The sequence below is a fragment of the Alosa sapidissima genome, chromosome 7 (assembly GCF_018492685.1).
Source record: "Alosa sapidissima isolate fAloSap1 chromosome 7, fAloSap1.pri, whole genome shotgun sequence".
Classification (NCBI taxonomy): domain Eukaryota; kingdom Metazoa; phylum Chordata; class Actinopteri; order Clupeiformes; family Clupeidae; genus Alosa; species Alosa sapidissima.
In genome coordinates this window covers 10,587,514-10,610,013 of record NC_055963.1, presented here as the reverse complement: position 1 = coordinate 10,610,013, position 22,500 = coordinate 10,587,514, and the positions used below count along the sequence as shown (strand labels likewise).

At 45.8% G+C, this 22,500-nt stretch overlaps 1 protein-coding gene across 1 annotated transcript in view; it reads right to left on the bottom strand.

Moving 5' to 3' along the window:
* atp2b3b (ATPase plasma membrane Ca2+ transporting 3b) overlaps nucleotides 1–17,124 on the bottom strand; it is a gene marked incomplete at its 5' end in the record, with an annotated part of 33,244 nt that extends 16,120 nt beyond the window's left edge. The window contains 13 exons of the mRNA XM_042098296.1: nucleotides 1,271–1,377; nucleotides 1,639–1,726; nucleotides 1,962–2,141; nucleotides 2,480–2,714; nucleotides 3,399–3,640; nucleotides 7,291–7,533; nucleotides 7,747–7,961; nucleotides 8,752–8,916; nucleotides 9,840–9,881; nucleotides 12,101–12,226; nucleotides 13,765–13,890; nucleotides 15,226–15,483; nucleotides 16,926–17,124. Of these exons, the coding sequence (XP_041954230.1) occupies nucleotides 1,271–1,377; nucleotides 1,639–1,726; nucleotides 1,962–2,141; nucleotides 2,480–2,714; nucleotides 3,399–3,640; nucleotides 7,291–7,533; nucleotides 7,747–7,961; nucleotides 8,752–8,916; nucleotides 9,840–9,881; nucleotides 12,101–12,226; nucleotides 13,765–13,890; nucleotides 15,226–15,483; nucleotides 16,926–17,124 (2,226 nt within the window). The remainder of the gene's footprint in view (nucleotides 1–1,270; nucleotides 1,378–1,638; nucleotides 1,727–1,961; nucleotides 2,142–2,479; nucleotides 2,715–3,398; nucleotides 3,641–7,290; nucleotides 7,534–7,746; nucleotides 7,962–8,751; nucleotides 8,917–9,839; nucleotides 9,882–12,100; nucleotides 12,227–13,764; nucleotides 13,891–15,225; nucleotides 15,484–16,925) is intronic.
* Between the last annotated feature and the right edge of the window lie 5,376 nt (nucleotides 17,125–22,500).

Sequence of the window (22,500 nt, the reverse complement as noted above, 5' to 3'; positions counted from 1 at the left end):
GCCACTGCAGGGCCCCTCAGGGGTGCTCCAGGAAGGGGTGTACAGACTGACTATGTGTTGAAAAGGTTTGTCAAAAAATAAACAAGTGACAGAAGCACAGAAGGTGTCACTGGCAGTCTGCAATGGTCCTATCAAAGAAAAAAGAAGGGGGAAAAAACAACTCTCTGCCGCATGATAATTGAGCAAGAACAAAGATCTCCGTTTCCATTTTTAACATGAGAGAAATCAGGAAGAGCAAGTGAACAACATAACATGCTTCTTGAGCAGTGTTTTATGTAGAACACACTTCTTTCCAAGGCTGTGAGGAAAGTGAGTAGTGACCATATTTATTTAAGTACAGACCAGTACAATAGATCATCCATTACTGCATAGGGAATAACTTCACTTCCTGGATACATTTTAATGCTAAAATGTCTTCTGGTTATGTCATCCAGACCATGTTTTCATATCCACAATGCAAGTCTAGCCTCTACATTGCCCATGGTTAAAATGTTATTTACTTACTGTACTGTAGCACACAGTAGTACTCAGTGCCTTGCATTAGCAGTTGGATTCTGAAAAACTAATAATGCCCTGCATTAGCAGTTAGGTTGTAAAAAAAAATACTAGTGTCTTAGCATTAATAGTACTATTGCTAGGGCCTTGCATTAGCAGGTGGGTTCTAAAGGCGGGCAGGAACAAAACAAAGAGGCACAAATCCCTTCAATGCTGAGGTAATGTGGTTACATGCACATGATGTACGACACAGGAGCTTTGGTCAGGAAACTTTTGTGTGTACCTTTTTCACATAGTCCAGTCCACACAGCTTTAAACCCTACAGTACATCACCACCTACTTCTACACTACAGTAGCAATGGACAGGGTTTTTAAAGCCAGTGCTCTTCTGATATCATTTCAGTGTCTGCTTGGCTCGTTTGGCTGGTCAGTGTTGTACATTATACGTTTTTGCTTACCCACCACCAGCCTGGGTCCATCTGTCTGCTTTGGATCTGCTTTTGTGTTGGAAGGACTCAAAATCACTCTTCCTTGCACTCAAATAAAACCAAACACATCCTCAGCCAAGTAAAAGAACAGGCATAATACATGCCTGTCAACATTATGACCAAGTCAACATTGATTGATTTGGTTTACTTAGAAAAATGTAATCTTTGTAATGTAATCTAATGTTTCTGTTATGTCAGTTGTCTTGACTGAATCTCATTTTTAAGTCACTCAGTCTATAAGGAAACTTATAACACTTATGTGATTGACACTCGGATGTTGAACTCACCATAGCAAACCCTACATCTGCTTTCTTAAGAGCGGGTCCATCGTTGGTTCCATCTCCAGTCACAGCCACCACTTGCCTCTGCTCCAAAACAGTGCTGTCAATGATGCCTGCATATGAACACAACAAACATTACCGCCTGCATAGAATCCCATCCAACACTTACATCTACAATCTAAGATGCATTAAACACTGTCGCCAGCACTGACATAATCAACACTGGCATCAACAGCGGTACAATTTGATGTGCGATGACAAATGCAGATATGTTGTGTTTGTTTACAGGGCTGGCAGAGAAGATGCCTGAGCAAATAACACAGGCTCAGAGGTGTCTGGTGCAGACGCCTGACTAAAAATGACTAAGCACTGACCTTTGACTAGAGTGTGTTTGTCAGTAGGGGATGACCGAGCCAGAACTCTCAGCTTGGGCCAGATCTTGTCAATCCTTTCCTGTTCAATCTGAAAGACAAAGAGAGAGAGGGAGAGAGATTAAGTTAGGTGCAAAGAGAGACAGAGATAAATAAAAGAGGGAGAGAGAGGGGGAGGGAAAGAAAGAAAGGCATAATGCTCAGTCATAAATAATTCATCACTTACATATAGTCCACTCTGTAGCTTTTAGAGGTACAGGGCAAAGGACAGAGAGATCTTATCCACATCAGCAAACAAGACCAGTGATAAAATTGTCCTAACTCACCTCTCCTTTCTCGTTCCTGATTCGCCGGTTGAATTCCTTGCCGTCGATACACAGGAAGTCATCGCCGGGCTGGATGATGCCGCACTTGGCCGCGATGGCACGGGCCGTGTTGATGTTGTCGCCTGTCACCATGCGGACGGTGATGCCCGCTCGCTGGCATTTGCGGATGGCGTCGGGAACCTGTGGCAAAGAGAGAATTAATGAGACTCAGCGGGCACTCTCAGAATCAGGGCGAAATGCACACAAATGCTGATGAGCAGCGCGACACAGCTGACACAGAGATCAAAGAGCAAAATCAACACAGTGCAGTGATGCAGAGAGACACACATGCAAACACACAAACAAACACAAACACACACACACACACACACACACACACACACAGCATCATGCTCTGTTCCTCTCTCATGCATGAACATGCATAAACATTCAGATACACAGATACACACACACACACTAGCACAAACACACAGGTCCAGACATTCATAGACACACACATGATCTCCCCCTTTCCGTACCTCAGGTCGAACAGGATCCTCGATCCCCACCACGCAGATGCAGGTGAGATCGGTGACTATGTCTGCCTCCTGATCCCAGTCGGGCTCGGGGTTGGCAGGGAAGTCCCGGTAGGCGATGCAGATGGTCCGGAGGCCTTCGCAAGCCATGGGCTCAATCACCTTCTTTACCATCTCCTCGCGGTCTCGTGGTCGGAAACCACGCGCATCGCCACCGGTACCCACAATGGACGAACACCTGTCAGTACCCAGGAGAGAGTGGGCGTTTAGTGGCATAGCTCAGAAGAGAGTGGGTGTTTATTGTTTAGTCATAACACATACAAACACGCTCTGAACAAAAGAGAGCATCCACTAGCTGCCTCCGTGTGCCAATCACACACTCAAAACATGGTGCAGAATTGTATAGAACTAATAATTAGTCTACATAATGCCGCTCTGCTTCATGAAAATGAACAAGGAATTTACTATGCAAGCTGAATGGCGACGCTAAATTGCAATTGGCAAAGTATACGTAATGTATGTCTCCTCAAGCATGGACTCAATCGATCAGTCAATCAAAACATCACTTACGGCATGGACTTCATTTGTATGCAGTATCCTTGAAATATAAGACCTCTCAATTTGATTTTTATTACACATACTGTGTTAAATTGGTCTCCTACAGGGCCCTAGCATTGTGGTACATTACACTATAACACGTAAAAAAGTAAAAATTGCATAAATACCACAAATTGTAAAAATGAATTAAACTGTAAAAATAATTATACAGCCATGCTAAAAATCAAACAATGCAAAAAATAAATATATTAGTATAAAATAAATAAATAAGTTAGTATGAAGTAGTTTCATTTCAATGCATGGTGCAACGCTAAGTGTACTGACTCATCCACACTCATCCTCACTGAGACTGCTTCACACTCACTTCTTGAGCAGAATCTCGGAGGCTCCTTTGCTGTAGAGGCGGAAGGAGCGGTCAGGCAGCTGGATGACGGTGCTCATGGACTTGCGGACGGAGTTAAAGGTGTACACCTTGTAGAGCTTCTCCTCGGGGATCTGCTCCCTCACGGGGGCGTAGTCCCGCTTCAGGTCCAGCACGAAGCCCAGCAAGCCACACTCAGTCTTGTTGCCCACCTGCTTGGCCAGGCCGCCCTCGACATCAGGCGGCTGAGAGAACGAGAGAGGAGAGAGAGACGGTGGGAAGACATGCTTTTTAAAAGGCTGATTCACCCTGCTCCCAATGACCTCCAACAAACACAAGGGCTGCAGTATGGTGGGGGAAAGCTAGAACGATTCCGACACCCCTGCACTGATGGGATCCTCATGGAACATCTTAAGAGTAAGAGGAAAGAAAAGCGCCACACTGCTTGATCCATGGTAGAACCAATTTATTAATAAACTGACGTTTATTCAACTGAGTGAACATAGAACGGCATCATAAGAGCATATAAGATAATAGAAGATCATATTTTCTTTCATAAGACCCAACATTTTTAGCAGTAACCATGAAGAAAATACACATAGTGAATAGTCAACAGCTGCTTGGTACAGCTGAATAAGTTAGGGCTTTACAAACAGTCTAAATCTTATAATAATTATGACCGCCGCGCAGCGAAGCATTTTTTTCAGAATTTTTTTTTTTTTCCAAAAATGTTTGTCCAAATTTCCGTCAAGGATTCCCGGGACACTGTAAGACCAGGATACACGAAACTTGGTGGGCATGTAACCCCACATGGATAGCATGGAACCATCGTTTTTCGTTTTTGATCTGTAGCCCCATGGCCCTTGATCTGTAGGGCCATGTCAACTCATTCCATAACCACTCATTTCATGTATAGCGCCATCTAGTTAAACACAAAAAAGTAAAAATGAGGTGTTCAAATCGCAGGTAATCGCAGGTATTTGTGACCTAACATAGTCAAAACTGCACGAAATTGGAAGTGTAGGATCATTATGACACCCTCTGAATGCACACCAAGTTTCGTGGAATTCCGTTCATGGGGGGCCACACAATAAATTAATTTATGTTACTATACACCAACTGGCCTAGGAGGTCCACCTTTTTTTTGTATGTTGGTCTTAAGGGGGCATGTCAACCTATCCCATTACCACTTATTTCATGTATAGCGCCACCTAGTTAAAAATTAAAAAGCAAAACATTAGGTGTTTTCATCACAATATCTCTGGCTGACATGGTCAAAACTGCACGAAATTGAAAGTGTAGGATCATTATGACACCCTCCGAATGCATGCCAAGTTTTGTGGACTTTCGTTCATGTGGGGCCTTACAATAAAATAATTTATGTGTACATTTAGTGACCGTACACCAACAAGGATTCCCGGGACACTGAAAGCCCGGGATACACGAAACTTGGTGGGCATGTAACCCCACATGGATAGCATGGAACCACCGTTTTTTGTTTTGATCTGTAGCCCCCCCGCTGGACTGGACTCCCGAAAGGAGGGTAGGGCAGACACAGTTTTCTGTGAATATCTTGAGAACCGTAGGGCCTAGGATGACCAATTTTTTGCGTATGTTTGCCTCCAGGGGTCATGTAAACCAGATACACACGCACACACATACATTCACAGTAATCCTTCGTATGACACATACTCACACAGTAGACATATATACGCATGCATGCACACACACAGGAACATAAACAGGCAAACACACAAGCACATGCACATGCACGCACACACACACACCCACCCACACACACACACACATAAACGTAAACATGTACACGCACACATGCACACAATTCAAGAATTTCTCAGAATTATGAACAGGCAAGATGGGGGTGGGGTTGTATAAAATGTATTTTACATGTGAAATCTATGAACTAATCATGTTTTGGTACTTGTTGTCTAGCAGATACCAGTGAGAATTGAGTGTGCATAATGCAATTCAGTGGGACAGTTAGAATCATATATGCCTTTCAGCGTGACTTATTTTTGTGGAAAACATGTGCTGGACTGGGCGGCGGTCATATTTTGTACCGCTCTGCGGTACATCTAGTTTGTATAAGGTTGAGATGGATGAGTTGCAATAGGTTGCAGTTTGGCCTTCTTTGAAAAAGACCATTTTGTATAAGCTTAAAGTGAATGCATTCATGTCTGTGTGTATTATTCTTGAGAATTGAACCCAAGACCAATGATGCTTCCGGAGACAATGGTTTGACAATTGGTAAGAGGGCTAAAATACCTGGCTTACATTCCATCTGAAGAGACACTACAGTAGATGGCCATCAACGAGATTATAAAGATGGTCCATAAGCAAACAAAAGATGAAACTGAGGCCTAACAGATGTGTATACTACTCCATCCATTCACAACCTTGGAGGACACTTCAGCCTGGTCTAAGAGACTCCATTACAGGCACACAACTGCCCACAGCCTGCATTAATGTTTGTTTAGTATCTAGATGCAATCTGAATAAGCTTTAGCTGGATTACATTTGCACATCATAATAACATACAGTATATCTTTATATTCAACACATCTAAAAGAATTGTGATTACTGTATTTCCCCTGTCCTTGTCCTATGTAAGCATCCTTTGTTTATCCTTGAATTCAGTGAAAGCCTATCACCAGGTGTGAAATGTTAATGTTTGTAGAACAGCATGTGTCCATGCCTCTGAAGGACTTCCCAGGAAAGGGGGAAGTTTTAATTAAAAGACAATAGAAGCTGGCCAGACTTGATGTCACCCTAAAGGCCACATTAATATTTAAACTTAAACTTAAATTTGGTAGACTGCTTCTGTATAGTCAGAGAATACTGAGATACTGGTGAAATCCATGATGGGGTGAAACAAACATGTACTTCTCTCCCTTGAGGGCCACTGGCCCCTCATTGAAAAGAATAACGCCTGGATACTGATCTTACATCGTCCTGATTGAGTCTTAAGAGAAATATGGTAGTAAAAATATACTATCACATCTCTCTTTAGTGTCAATGAGATCTGATTTCACCTCACAGCATGCTTTGTATTGTGCATGTTTTTATTCCAGGAAATCTTAACATGACGTCTCAATGGCCCTAAAATAATAGAAGAAGCCATCCGAGGTAGCTAAGTGTTGCAGGGAGGCTAAACCTGGCTTGTAACTGAAGCATTCTATTTGCACTGCGTCTGCTGCAACAATTTGCTTCCACTATGATGTAGTGTAACTAGTTACACCAGAAGCGATAGCGGCGTGTACGTTCAAAAAAATTAGACCAGTTCTCTAAAACAATTTTTACGCTCTGTGAACCAAGTGCTTCAGTTGCAGACCCGGTGCAGCCTGGGGGATAAGACACTGACCGGAGGCTTAGGGTATGTCATGCAGTGGCATAACGCTCATTAATTATTATCGTACAGTTAGAGCAACTTCAGTTTCAGCCATTTCATTAGTTATGATTATGTTATGACCAGATAGAAGCCCACAGGCAGCAGTTCACAGGACCTGAATACAATGCTACTGCTGGATTCTGATGGTCATCTGGTCACATTCCACTCCAGTAACCAAAACTGAATAGAGATTTAAACTAAATCAACCCATCTGGACCCTCACCGTGATCTTGGGTGTGTTGCAGGCACTGTTGCTGCTCACAGTGGTCTCCACAGTATTAGGATATTACTTAATGTTACTGCCAGACAATGTGTTTAGATGTGTTAAACAGGATCTGATCACAATGCACCATGGGTATGTATTGTCTACAGGTATTTTTTGATGCAAGTCAAGTACCATTATCTGATCATATTCCTGTAACACATGATAATTCCAGCTCTAAAGGTTACTTGCGACTTTAACCACGGTGTGCTTGGCCCCCTCACCATGATCTTGGAGGTGTAGGCACTGTTGACGGCGATAGCACTGACAAGGGTCTCAAGAATGTTGGCGTTGACCTGGCTGGGGTCTGGCACCTCTCGGAAGTGCTGGTCACCCATATAGGCCTGCACCACAGTCATGCGGTTGGTGGTCAGTGTGCCGGTCTTGTCGGAGCAGATGGCTGTGGCGTTGCCCATGGTCTCGCAGGCATCCAGGTGGCGCACCAAGTTGTTGTCCTTCATCATTTTCTGGTTGAGGGGAGAGAGAGAGAGAGAGTGAGAGAGAGAGAAGAGAGAGAGAGAGAAGAGAGAAAAGAGAGGAGGAGAGGGGAAAGGTAAGGTACTGTAATTCTTAATGCTAATGCTGGGCGCTAACCTTGAATGCTTTCTTATATCGACTTAAGCATGCAGACATGCATGCAGACACACACACACACACACACACACACACACACACCTTACCTTCACAGAGTAAGCGAGAGAGATGGTCACAGCCAGGGGCAGGCCCTCGGGTACAGCCACCACCAACACAGTCACTCCGATGATGAAGAACTTCACAAAGTACTGAACGTAGACTGGTGTGCACTCCGCAAGCCACTGACGGCCTTCCACCACAAACGTCTCAATCACAAAGTACAAAACCAGGATGATCACCGTAATGGCCGACATGACCAGACCTGGGCAACAAGAACAGAGAAAAGAAGGGTTAACTATCCACACTCAGCCTCAGGATGTGAGGACACAGCAGTATATGGGGTAAAGCCGGATCTAGTCTGAATTTGACAGGATTGTCCCAATGCAAAGGTGCTGGAAGTAAACAATACTGCCTGAGATCAGCAGCCGTTAGCATAACTAGCACCACCGCTAACAGAGTCATGCGTTTGGCTCAACAGACCATAATGCTTTTGGTTATTCCATTGTTGTGAGCCTGGGTTTGAGCCCACATGGGTATTACTGGTCAAGACTCAAAAACTCATATCAACACCCGAACAAGGAAATGACAAGAAGAAGTGAACACATGATTAGTTAACAGTGATGGGCAAGCTACTTACAAAATGTACCTTAAATGTAGTTTAAAAGGAGAAATCCAGCTATTTTTTATACAGATCTCTGCTTCTCAAGGTCACTGAGTACTGTCAGTACAAAAAAAAACAATTGGTAAAGCAACCAGGCAGCTGCAGCGCTACACTCTGGGGGCATGAACATTGGGGCTCATGAACATGCCCCCAGAGTGTAACACTGTAGCTGCCTGGAAACTCTAACTGACAGTACTCGCGACCTCGTTTAAAAGTAAAACTTTTAAGCTTATAGAGTAGCTTGTAGCTTGTAGAGTAGCTTGTAGCTTTGCTCTCTACATTTTGCCCATCACTGTTAGTTCAGCTCCTCTCCTTCCCTCTCACTGTGGTGCTGTGTAAACTCTCCACTCTTGATGTTTAAGTCCTCTTCGTAGGCCACACGTGTGCTCACCTGCTTTGCCTATCTGCACGGCCAACTTGGTCAGCTTGCCCTGCAGGACGGACTTCTCCTTCTTGGGCACGCTGGTTTTCTTCTTCGTGCCGTCCTCCACCTCGCCGCCTTCCGCGCTCTTCAGAGGCTGCATCTCCATGGCAACGGCTCCGTCCTGCTTCTTGGCTGGGTGGGCGGGATGCGAGTTTGTGTCATTACATACGGACAACACATTGGTCACGTTACAACTCAGCGACAAGGCACTCCTTGTCAAACCCCATTATGCTGAGCAGGGTCGGCTATGGTACCGTTATGTAACTAGGACCAAAACAGGATCCTCAGAAATGACTGTGACCAATCTACTGTGGCCAGTACTTTACATTGGTTCCTTATGTCATTGCTAGTAGCAATAGATGCTTCCAAACTCGCATATGAAAACCACAGCACCCAAAGGGGACTTGTTCAAGACAGTAGTGGACACATACACACACACATAACTTACATACAAACATATATATTCACAGATATACAATACATTGACAGGTATTTGAAATGAAAGCACATTAAATGACATGACCAACTTCCTAACCTGGTAAACATCTCCCCATCTCTGTACAGCTAAAAGCAGGAGCTTTGATAGCAGCTCGGCCTTGGGCATATCTAGCCTTGATCTGGTCTGTGTATGGCCCAGTTCCTGGCCAAATCTGACTATAAGTGGGCTGCAATCGTGGGAAATTGTGATGGTTATGCACATTGTTGTCATCCCTTTTGACGCGAACCCGGAAATTCTGTGATTTCACAGAGTTAATTTGATTTGGACGATAGTATCTGTGACACCGCTGATCTGCCTTCTCTCTTCACTATCACGTTTAATTTAATTAGGCTCGTCTTCGGCCGCGCGATCTTAAGATACTCGGCTGAGCCCTACAGGTTTTTTCACATCATAGATTCTCACTCTCTCTCTTTCCCTCTCGTTGTCTTTCTTTCTTTCTTTCTTTCTTTCTTTCTTTCTCTCTCTCTTTCCTTCTCTCTTTCTCTTTTCCACCCTTCATTTCTCTCACCTCCCCTTCTGACAACCTGCCTCATCTGGTGAACATTCACTCTAGTACCTTTATTCTGATTGGTCTCCACTGCCGCATCTGGTTGCTTGCCTGTGAAAAAGAGAGAGAGGGGAGGGAGGGAGGGAGGGAGAGAGAGAAAGAGAGAGAGAGAGAGAGAGAGAAAGAGAGGAAGAAATAGAGATGGGGGGACAGAGAGCAACAGACGGAGGCAGCATGAGGGACCATGAAGCGCACAGTGTAACTGAATGGCAAAGAGGAGGGACACAACATCAAGACACATGGGACAGGGGACAACAATGCCTAAAACGACAATGACACACACACTACATACAAACATAGACACATGCACGCACGCACACACTCGCGCGTGCGCGCACACACACACAGGTAGCACATAAACAGAGAAATGTTTGTACAGAGGGCACCAGGCCGCCCCTGACCATTGTCCTTCAACCCGTCGCCGTGGCGACACACTGCAGGCTATGATGGGATCTCATGGCCATGTGATCGACCATCATAGCACACGAGACTCTGGAGTTAGTGGGGTTGAAGTGGGGTATGGTGGGGTTGTGTGACATACCGTTGGTGATGGCGCTCTGTTTGCCTGCCTCAGCGGACTGTGAGGGCATGAAACTACTGTCCTCTGTTGGGAGGGGGGGGGGGGGGGGTGGTAACATTAGTGGGGTTATTTGGGCAAAGGTGTAAAAACGTGGTGGGTGGGTGGGTGAGGGTTGTGGGGGTCAGAGAGAAGGATAAATAAAAGGTGGAGAAAACAGAACAAAAACAAAGAAAAAAGAAAATAAGAGCAGTGAACATGTGAACCAGCATGACTGAAGAATGACACGAAAGACTCCCACTGTAAAGCATTGTGTGGAGCTTTCAGGTGATCCCAGAGGGAGAGCAAAATAAAAACCAGAAATGTGGCAAAAAAATTCGGCTTTGAAAAATCCACACAAAGAAATCATCAAATGTTGATCTTAGAAAACGACAAAAAAAAACTTCTGAGAACGTCATCCGAAACCATCCTACATCACGGTTTGGGAACTGTCAAACACAGCCTCAATAACCTTGCTGCTAACTTTCATGTGCCCCGCTCATGAATAAATGCAAATCGGAGGGGGGAAAAGGTTCCCCATCGTCTGTTCCATTGTAAATATGGAACAAGGCTCCTTTTCAGGGAAAAAGCACCGATGGGTTTTAATAGAGAGATAAACAGAGAGAAATGGGACCTCCTACAGGCTCACGCCGGATCCCAACCAGATCAGGGCCAGATCTGGGATCAGTCTGGACCAGATTCAGCTCCTGTCAGGAAACGGTACTTCTCACGTCATGCACTTCAGTCACTCTCTCTACCTCTATTATGTTTCTCCTTCCTTCCCTCCCTCTCTCTTCTCTCCATTACCTCTCTCTCCCTCTCTCTGTTCAAATTCTCTCCCTGTGTTTCTCTCTTTTACACTTGCTCTGTCACTCTACCTCTTTCTTCCATTCCATCCCTTTCTGATTCTTCTTTTCTTTCCATCACTCTTTCTCTTACCCATCCTTTCACTTTCAGATGATCTCTCATTCACTTGCTCTTGCTCCACCTGTCCCCCTCCCACTTCCTCTGCAGACCTCTCTCCCTCTCTCTCTCCCTCTCTCTCTCTCTCTCTCTCTCTCTCCCCTTTCTCTCCACCTCTACCACTCCAACACACCTCCCTCCTTCTCTCTCTCTCTCTCTCTCTCTCTCTCCCTCTCTCCATCCCTGTCTCAATAATTGATCAGCGTCTCCCAGTATAACTCCCTGTCCCGCGCGCACGCTCCCGCTCACTGCAGTGGATGGCGGGTGGCAGCGGGCAGGAGGAGAGGATCCGTGTTGAATTATCCATGAGTCTCAGACTTTCAGACGAGGGCTCGGAGACGAGAGGCTGCACAAACACTCCCTCCCTCCCTCCCTCCCTTGCTCACTTGTTCCTGTGCCTCTCTGCTGCCTCTGTCTTCTTCTATTTCATTCATAAAAAACAGCCCAGCCACACCACAGCCCTGGGATTCAGCTATGATCCTGTCTGTAGCCTCCTGCACACTCGCTTAATCCCTGACTGCAATGGCAAACACTCTTGATGTATTGAAATCGAGAATTTTTTTTGTATGTCTAGAGTTAGACATCCCCCCCACCACCCCCCCCATAGTTTCTTGAAATGACTGGTGTTTTTTCTGCTGTGTAAGCATATCTGTGTGTGTGTGTGTGTGTGTGTGTGTGTGTGTGTGTGTGTGTGTGTGGTGTGTGTTCTGCCTGCACTGCGAGCGACCTGTTTGGGCTGGTCCTCTCCTACCTTTCTTCTCCTTCTTCTCCTCCTCTCCCTCTCCGGCTCCGAGCAGAGTGAAGATGATCCCAGTCTGAGAGTTCACTCCCACAGCCGTCACCAGCATCCTCCCCGAGCCCTCCATCACATGGGTGCCTGACAGAGACAGGGATGGAAGGAGTGAGAGAGATGGAGAGATAGATAGAGAGATAGAGAGATAGATAGATAGATAGATAGATAGACAAACAGACATAATGGAACCAAACCGTAAATGGACTTTCACATATACAGATACACACACAAACAAACACACACACACACACACACACACACACACACACACAGACACACACACACACACACACACACACACAAATGGCACGCCAATTATCTCCCTAAATAAGATGCTAGTCTACAGACTTGCACATCTTCCTTTTCCAGAAATCCCCAAATTAAAGTAGACAGAATCATGTTTGGCTTTCTAAAAATATCCGCTGGGGATGAACGAAGCTGGCGCTGGCGTTTGTGAGCGCAGCTCAGGATGCAGGGAACTCAGAGATCTGATTATGCACATCTGGATCTGTCCCCCGTCTCTCATTCACCCGCATCGACACACACAGCACCAGGATGGTCACCAGATGGGCTACACAGCCACACACACCATCCGTCCACGCGGGACGTGGGGGCGGTAGTAGTGTAGTGGTTAAGGAGCTGGGCTAGCGTGTAGTAGCCTGAAAGTTGTCGGTTCAATTCCTGGCTTCCACCGTTGTGCCCTTGAGCAAGGCACTTAACCCCAAGTTGCTCCGGGGACAATGTGATCCCTTGTAATATAGCTGACATATGTAAGTCACTTTGGTCAAGAAGTGTCTGCTAAATGTAATGTAATGTAATGTAATGTAATGTAAAGAGGCCTTTTGCTTTATTGCTGGCCATACACATGTACAGTACAGGTGCACTATCTCAGGAGGATGGTATCACATTTTGGGCTATGAGCACGGGAGTGTTTATCACCTGCCTCCCTGCTCATGGTGGTTTTGTGTGTGTGTGTGTGTGTGTGGATGTGTGTGTGAGAGAGAGTTTGTGTTTGTGTGTGTGTGTGTGTGTGTGTGTGTGTGTGTGTGTGTGTGTGTGTGTGTGTGTTGTGTGTGTGTGTGTGTGTGTGTGTGTGTGTGTGTGTGTGTGTGTGTGTGTGTGTGTGTGTGTATGTGTAATGCAAATAAATGCCCCACTTCTGTTAAGGGCCCAGGCAATTTTCTTCTACCAGCCCTTTCACAAGACACACACAGCAACACAAACAAGCACACACATACTTGCTCATAGCTCATATGTAAATAGAAAAAATGTCATGCAATCAAGCAGCTACGTGTACAATCAATACCACAGACGTCCCTTCCAGCATCCAAGCAATACAATGTAAGAATTGGTATTTAGATCCCTTGGCGTACATTTTCAACACACTGCGTGGGTACCCATTTGGCACTAAGGTGGCTCACGAAACTCACAACATTTCAGGCACGCATGGGCAGAGATGTCATTCTCCGTACTATACTGTAAGTCAAATTATCATTAAAATGTGATCTAAGTTGTTATTTTAAGATCAAGAAGCAACATAGAGTAGCTTTCAAATGCAGCTTTTAAATGCTAAAATGTAGTACTGTGGTATTCCTAACAAAAGCCAAGATAAAGCAGCTCACCAGAGAGGAGCATTGGGTCCTTATCGGCAGACTTGCGGACATGATCAGACTCCCCCGTTAGGGAGCTCTCATCAATCTTCAGGTCGTTGCTTTGAACCAGGATACCATCGGCTGGCAGGAGGTCACCTGTCAGAGGAGAGGAGAGTGGAGGAGAGGAGGAACAGCAGAGGAGAGGAGGAGAGGAGAGGAGGAACAGCAGAGAAGTGGAGGAGAGGAGAGGAGAGGAGGAACAGCAGAGGTGTGGAGGAGAGGAGAGGAGAGGAGGAGAGAAGGAACAGCAGAGGTGTGGAGGAGAGGAGAGGAGAGGAGGAGAGGAGGAACAGCAGAGGTGTGGAGGAGAGGAGAGGAGAGGAGGAGAGAAGGAACAGCAGAGGTGTGGAGGAGAGGAGAGGAGAGGAGGAGAGGAGGAACAGCAGAGGAGTGGAGGAGAGGAGAGGAGAGGAGGAACAGCAGAGGAGTGAAGGAGAGGAGAGGAGGAACAGCAGAGGTGTGGAGGAGAGGAGAGGAGAGGAGGAGAGGAGGAACCGCAGAGGAGTGGAGGAGAGGAGAGGAGAGGAGAAGGAACAGCAGAGGAGTGGAGGAGAGGAGGAACAGCAGAGAAGTGGAGGAGAGGAGAGGAGGAGAGGAACAGAAGAGGAGCAGAGGAAAAGAGGAGAGGAGCGGAGGAGGAACAGCAGAGGAGATCAGAGGAGAGGAGAGGAGAAGGAACAGCAGAGGAGTGGAGGAGAGGAGAGGAGGAGAGGAACAGAAGAGGAGCAGAGGAAAAGAGGAGAGGAGCGGAGGAGGAACAGCAGAGGAGATCAGAGGAGAGGAAGAAAAGCAGAGGAGAGGAGAGGATAAGAGAAGGAACAGGAGAGGAGAGCGAAGGAGAGGAGGAACAGCAGAGGAGAGGGAGAGAGGAGAGAATGTCACTGGATGTATTTAAGGGGATTTCAAAAGGCCTGGCTCAGTGTTTGAAATCAAGTTAAACTCTCTTGGATATCCAACATACTGTGATAAAAATGGCAAAATGTGAAACATCTATGTCTCCTGCAATGTCCATAAATATATCTCAGATAAATAAAGAAATGAACACCTTTTTTTTTTTTGATGGAAAAGGAATGTGGGCCACATTACTGCCTGTTTGAATAAAAATAGAGCTGTATCTACTGATATAAATATTTTCAGGGATATTTTAGCCTGCGGTACACAAATAAAGAATGTTCTGCAATATACAGTATATGCTTTTTGCTAAACCCACAAAATTTCCAAACGCTCCCAGAAGTGGACTCTACCGGTTCATTCAGCCCTAGTTAACAAGAATCATTAAACATAATTAGGCATCATTAAAATACTGCGTTTGGGGGGTTTGCAGGAGGAGTTTGATGTGTGTGTGTGTGTGTGTGTGTGTGTGTGTGTGTGTGTGTGTGTGTGTGTGTGTGTGTGTGTGTGTGTGTGTGCAATGGGGGCCTGCAGACTGACCGTATTTAACCTGGGCCATGTCCCCAACCACCATCTCAGCCACGGGGATCTGGATGACGTTGCCATTGCGCACCACGGCGAACCGCTGCTCCTGCTCGATGCGGCTCTGCAGCCCGCGGAACTGCTTCTCCTTGCTCCAGTCGTTGAAGGCCGTCACCAGCACCACACAGATGACAGACAGCAGGATGGCCGCCCCCTCGATCCAGCCCGCCTCCGCCTCGCCCTCGTCCTCCGCGCCACTTTGCACGTTCCCGCAGGCTGGGTTGGGCGATCAAGATCACGTGGATGAGTCCACAAAGGGTCATCGCAAATTTTTCCTCATGATAAAAAAAAATAACCCTGCACGGGCTTCAACTGATCTGACAATCAACTGAGGGAGTTGACCTTTACTTGGAGTTGCACTTTTGCACAACTTCTTCCACAGGCTCAAAAGGCATGTAGCCTTTTGGTAGAACGACCCACTAGCAAAGCTATGCCGATCCCGATCCAATGGGTTTAGTTTCCAGGGTGCACACGTACAGCACTGATTATGTGTATGTCTTCCTGGCAGTGCGGTTCAGTCTGACTAAACTGGCTGGTCAATAAGTGAACTGCATTTCTTAAATGTGTTCCTAACTTAAGAAGGCTACACAATCATGCATTAAATGAATTCAACGCAGTAAGCTAATTGAGAGATTTAGATTAAAATGTTCGTATATATTTGATAAACAAAACAATGATGTCTTCCCACTTACATCTGGTCTATTCATGAACCCACTGATTTTCTCCATACAACATGACCACAGAATTCTAACGTTTCTCTTCATTCCAACAGTATTTCCTTTCCTCTCATTTTACCTACCACCCCTCCCCTCTCTGTTCTGTCTACTTCCGCTCTCTCTCTCTCTCTCTCTCTCCCTCCCTTCCTTCCTTACTTTACTTTCCTCCCACTCACCCACCCACTCACCCACTCACTCACTCATTCCTCAGCATCACTCCTCCACCCACTCTGTCTCTCACTCTCCATCTCTCTCTCTCTCTCTCACACACACACTATCCTCACATCCGGCTTACCACCGTTTACATGTATTCAATTCTGATTAATTTTTGCCCACACAGACTCGGTGCACAAAGTCCACTTCTCATTCGCACGCATCCAGTCCGTATGGGGCGCATACTGGAAAGCAAAAACCCCATCAACTGGCTCTGTTTGCAGCTTGATCTATCCGGATGATCGTCAACTTCTCACATCCTTTTCACAACCTAGTTTTGATGTTAAACCCTCGCTTCTCTCTTTCTCTCACTCCATGCTCCTGTCCTCCTCTCCTCTGCTCTCTAGCCCTCAATTCCTCTCCATCTCTCTTTATCGATTCGGAGACACCATATTTTATTAATTTGCTCCCTTCCTCCATGCACTTTTTCTTCATTCCTCTGCCTATGTCCTTCTATCCCTCCTTCAAGCCCTCCACTTCCCATCAGTCAGACCCAATGAGTTCGCTTTCCTCCGTTTGATGTTGGAATCTGAGAAAATCTGCATCCATCATTCCTAAAGTTGCAGAGTTAAAGTAGCAGAAACTATCAGACTCCTGATCAGTCTACCAGTCTGATCTGTCGGCCTCTCTCTCTCTCCCTCTCTCTCTCTCTCCCTCTCTCTCTCTCCCTCTCTCTCTTTCTCTCTCCTTTCCTCTCCTCTCTCCGCATCTCTCTGTGCATGCCCTTACCTTCGGTCTCATCCCCTGGTGGCTGGTAGAAGGACAGGGCCAGGGAGATGATGGCAGCGATCTCCAGGATGATTAGGGTGACGTCCTGGAGCGCCTCCCACACCAGCGCCAGGAAGGTTTTGGCCTTCTTCGGGGGGATGAAGTTCTGGCCGAACGCCTGCCCGCGCTTCTCGAGGTCCGCAGGATGCCCCGACAGGCCTGGAGAGAGTGGGAAATGGAAACAAACACACACACACACACACACACACACACACACACACACATAAGCACAGGTTAACATCCCCGTAGGCTGTGGATGTTCTAAACCATTACATTCTCCCCCACCAGACTTAATCAACATGCAGACACCCACATACCATCCAGATCAATATCCGTACCTTGTGCTCTTATACAGTTCCTATCACTATGACTTCAATGCACATATGCACTGCACACTATTTATGCAACATCCTACTAATACTACGATCGCTAACACTTATATAAAGCAAAGTGCTGCTCTTCTTGGTCCCAAGAAACCATTAAAACTCAATACTGCTGTGGCGAACTAACTTCATGATGATTCTTGCAGAATTAAACTGAAAGATTTTTTTGTGAGAATCTAGTGAATACCTTTCACTCAAAATCAACATAGCTTATTTTTGACATACCAGTCATAAATAGAGATATAATCCCACACCTCCATGTTGAACTGGTCAGTACATTGCTGTCTAATGCCCACAGCTATTACAAAATGTTAGTTTTCATAAACCTTATATCATGGTGTCATATGTAATGGCATTTCTAACATAATTGTGAATATGTTACAATTTCATATGCTCTGCAGAACAGATAACCTGCTGTATAATATCTAGTATTATTGAAAAACAGGAATAATCTTGAACTCTAAACCATATCCACTATATGCAGCAGCTAAGTGGTGCACTAAGTGCCTTCTTCTGCTTATGATTGCAAATACCCTTATACTGTATATCACTTCAAACATCCACAAGCCCTTCTGCTGTTATCACACCGTCCATCAGCAATGCACTACATCTGCTATGACAACATCCATCCATTTTATTCAATCAATCCATTTTCATCAGGCCTTGGTCAGATTGCCAGATAAGAGCAGAGAGTAGAACAGAGACTGCAGGACAGGGCCAACAGAGCTGATTCCTGCCAAAAACTCAAGGTGCGAGGTACAAGACTGCAACACAAACTACAACATGGTTAAACCACTCTATCTCTCTCTTTCTCTCTCTCTCTCTCTCTCTCTCTCTCTTTCTCTCTCTCTCTCTCTCTCTCTCTCTTTGTCTTTCCCTCACACATAGCATAGCAAGCATGCAGTTTCCATGGTGATGAAGACATCAAGCACAAAATCGTGTGGGGCTCTTCAACTTCCTGTCTTGAGGCACCTTTTCGCCCAGCTACAGATGATATCACCTCACACAAGCAGTCCAGTACATAGAGTAAACAGATTTTTGATTGGCCAGCAGTTATGGCAGCTCTCTCTCTCTCTCTCTCTCTTTCTCTCTCTCTCTCTCCCTCTCCCTCTCTCATTCTAGGAGAGAGAGCTGCGTTTTGGGTCTTTCTTTTAACCTTGGATTTGGGCTTGAAAACTTGGCCACAAAACTGGTTCAGTCTAGTCGCGAATGTCTGATGAGTAACGATGCAAATTAAGGTCACAGCAGAGAACTGTGAAGTAGCTTGCCGCGCACTCGCTGAGTCGAGTCACCAGGACCTCAGAGGAATGCCAAGAGCACTGTTGCTCTTTATTTCTCACTCAACATGCACATAGATTGTTAGTGCTGTAGCCTGCCAGTGTACTGTGTGTGGTTCCAGTGCACACTCACTGCAAACAGCTCTAGATGAGCAGACATGGTCAGACTGCAGTGCTATTTGGACATTTCCAACCTGACTTCGTGCTAGTAACAGGTGTCTGGAGTCAGGAGAGCTAACTGTTACACCCAGTTTGAGCAAAGGTTGGGAAGATTAAGTGTGCTTGTGCTTGTGTGTGTGTGCGTAAGTGTGTGTGTGCGTGTAGGTGTGTGCGTGTAGGTGTGTGTGTGTGTGTGTGTGTGATGGAGGGGTGGAATCCACCTGAGGAAGATGAGTAAAAAATGCTGAGTGGTCCTGGCTGCGCCTCCCTCCCTCCCTCCCTTTGAAGAATCTCATTTTCTCTCTCTCTCTCTCCCTTTACTCCTATTCTCCTTCTCCCTCTCTCCCTCTCTCCTTCTCCCCCACTCCCTCTCTCCCTCTCTCCTTCTCCCCCACTCCCTCTCTCCCTCTCTCTTCCCCTCCGTTCACCATCTCCCCTTGATGTGTCCTTGACAATGCGGCAAGTAGCTCCGGCTTTCCTTCTGACTGCCTCCCTCCCTCTCTCCTTCCCTCCTTCTCTCTCTCTCTCTTCCCTCCTTCTCTCCCTCTCTCCCCCATCTCCTCTCTTTCTTCTTCCCTTCTTCTCTCTCCTCATTTCTCCTTCTCTTTTTTTCTCTCTCTCTCTCTCTCTCCTCTCTCTCTCATATGCTTTCATACTGCAGTGTAGGAGGTCAGTGGTGTGTTGAGGTTTGATTGACTGACAGCTCGGGTCCACACCCTTTATTGGGGATCGTGTTACCAGAGGAGAGGTGCTGATGTGATTGGTTCCCTCTCCAGTCCGAGCGTCCCACTGCTTATTTACCAGGAGAAGGTGCTGCGGGTGATGAAAGGAGTCCTAATGCACCTCCATTTACAGAACCTCATCTTCACAGTGTCAGTTTCACTCAGCATCACTTGGTCACCATCATATCTCCCCCTCTCTCCCTCTGTCTGTCTAGTTCTCTCTCTGTCTCTCACTCTCTCTCTCTCTCTCTCTCTCTCTCTCTCTCAAACACTCTCTCTCTGTCTCTCTCTCTCTCCTGCTCTCATGCTTTGTCATGCTTTGCAAACATACACCACCCAGAAAAATCTGTCAGACAGCCAGAAGACACACCAATAAAAACAACAAAGGACAAATAAATTAGAAGTCTCTCTCTCTCTCTCTCTCTCTCTATCACACACTCACACACACACACACACACACACACAGGCATGCACACATACGAACACACACACAAACACACACACACAAACTCACACACACACACACACACACACACACGAACAAACAAAGTACTTCAGAAATACACAAGCATTCGGCCATCACAAAACCATAGCAACCAAACTCCTTAAAAGGACAACTTTTTGGACAATTAGCTAATTTGTCGTCCATAGTTAGATAGCGGAACTACTGGAAATGGGTAACATCAGTTAGCCTATATAGCTATAACATCAGCCTATATAGCTATAACATCAGCCTATATAGCTATAGCTAAAAGGGAGCTATAGGCTAACTGGTGTAACCCATTTCCAGTGAATTATGCTAAGCTAGAGTAACAGTGTCACACTGGGTTATTACATGCACAGAGAAGAGAAGGGCAAGCATTCTTTTATCTAACTCTGGGGTACCCACCAAATAAGTTTATTTCCCAAAAATAGGGCTTGTTGCCTTGTTCCTTCAAAGACCACCAGTAATACTGTATGTAGGCCTACACCTTTGAAGACCATAACACGCATACCTTTATAGATCAGTACTACTCACACCTTGAACACACAATACAATACACACCACCAGTCTCACTCACACCACCAGTAACACACACCACCAGTGACGGGTACACCTTAAAAGACCAAGAGAACACAATCAGAGATGCCCCACCACTTATGGCTACACTGAATCTTACAATAATGAGTTGCCCTGTCTCTGTTTTATTATATAATGTTTAATATTTCTGCACAGCAATGTACCAATGACAATACAACAGAGGGCACCAGCGGGAAGGGGCAAGTTTGCCCTAAAACCAGGGGAGGGTAAAGTCATGCTATGCACTGATTCCACCTTTGCACTTAACTCAGGTGACTGCACTAACTATCTCATCTACCTGTCTGAAGAGTTGTTCTAATTAGAATCACCTGGTTTAGTGATGGTAGGACTTTTACTCTTTGAAGCGAGGATACCAACCTCAGCTTAAAATGTAGGGATCTGTCCAAGTTGCCGTCAAGAACCCCTCAATCCGCATCCCTCCTCTGACAACAGAGTGCTGTTTACCCAGTATCCTCCTCTTCCTACACCCACTTTGCCACCGACAGCTCCGTAGCCTAGCAACCTAACAGGAACGCTTGTACAGAGAGTGGGAAGTTGGCCGAGTGAGACAAGGAAGAGAAATGGTGGATACAGAGAAAGAGAGGGGGGGGGGGGCTAAGTGAGAGTTGTGGTGAGAGTGTGAGAGAGAGAGAGAGAGAGAGAGAGAGAGAGAAAGGACCGGAGGAAGAGAAAAAAAAAGCTAAGAAGTGAAGAGAATGACTGAAGAAAAGAAAGAATAACAAGAATGTCTAGGAATGAATGACAAACAGAGAGAAAGAGAAAGAGAGCTAGAGTGAGAGAGAGAGAGAGAGAGAGAGAGAGCTAGAGTGAGAGAGAGAGAGAGAGAGAAAGAGAAAGAGAGCTAGAGTGAGAGAAAGAGAAAGAGAGCTAGAGTGAGAGAGAGAGAGAGTGAGAGAAAGACCGAGAAAGACCAGAGAAGATTGTGGAAATCAGAAAGATAGGAGAGACAAAGAGGGCGACAGTCAGAGAGGACAGAACGAGAGAACGACATGGGGAGAAGAGAGCAACAGAGAGAGAGTGAGAGAGCGAGAGAATGAGAGTAAAAGAGAGAGAGAGAGAGAGAGAGACAGGGGAGAGGGGCAAGGTGAATTCTCTGTGGGTGTCGCTCCTGTCAGGCCCCACATAAGTGTCTGTGAAGCCGAGCCGCAGGGTGCCTGGTCCCCGCACACGGCACATTTATCTGGCCTGGCCCTCTGTCAGTCAGCCAGCGGTGCAGTCAGGACCACTTTACAGCGACACACCAAGACAAGCCCCACACCCACACCCATCTACACTAAGATAAGATCCAGACTTTTAACAGTGAGGAGGACTGTTGAGATAATAAAACAAAATCGAGACTGAGAGAAGAATTAATGTGCATGCAAATGAACCAATGAACACTACAAAGCAATGAAGAACCACATACATAAGTTACATTTTTCTGTGTGTTTATCAGTACATCTATAATATATATACATATATATATCTATAACAGGTGATTTTGTTTCATCCCCGCCCTGCTGTTAGAGGATCGGCTGTTGACCAACGTCAGTTAGTAAAAGAGCGGAAAATGGAATTCTATTTAGCCACAAGATCAGCATGCGAGTTATTTATCAATAAGACGACAAAAAAGTTCATACATTCATACAAGTTTTACATTTATTGTCACGAAGAGACCTAAGACTTTGATCTTGAGACCAAGAGCAGGCTCCAGAATCTCAACCCTGAATTGAGCATACAGGACATTCATCTCAACTTCTCTCTAACCCCACACACTACAGTACAGGCAGAAGACCACTGATGCAGTCGCTACATTGCACAAAACGTCAGAGGAAGCAGACATACAGTACAGACAATCTGTCCAGACTGATAGACAGATCAATTGAAAGAAAACAATAGATAGATGAATGTGTGTGTAGTGTGTATGTGTGTGTG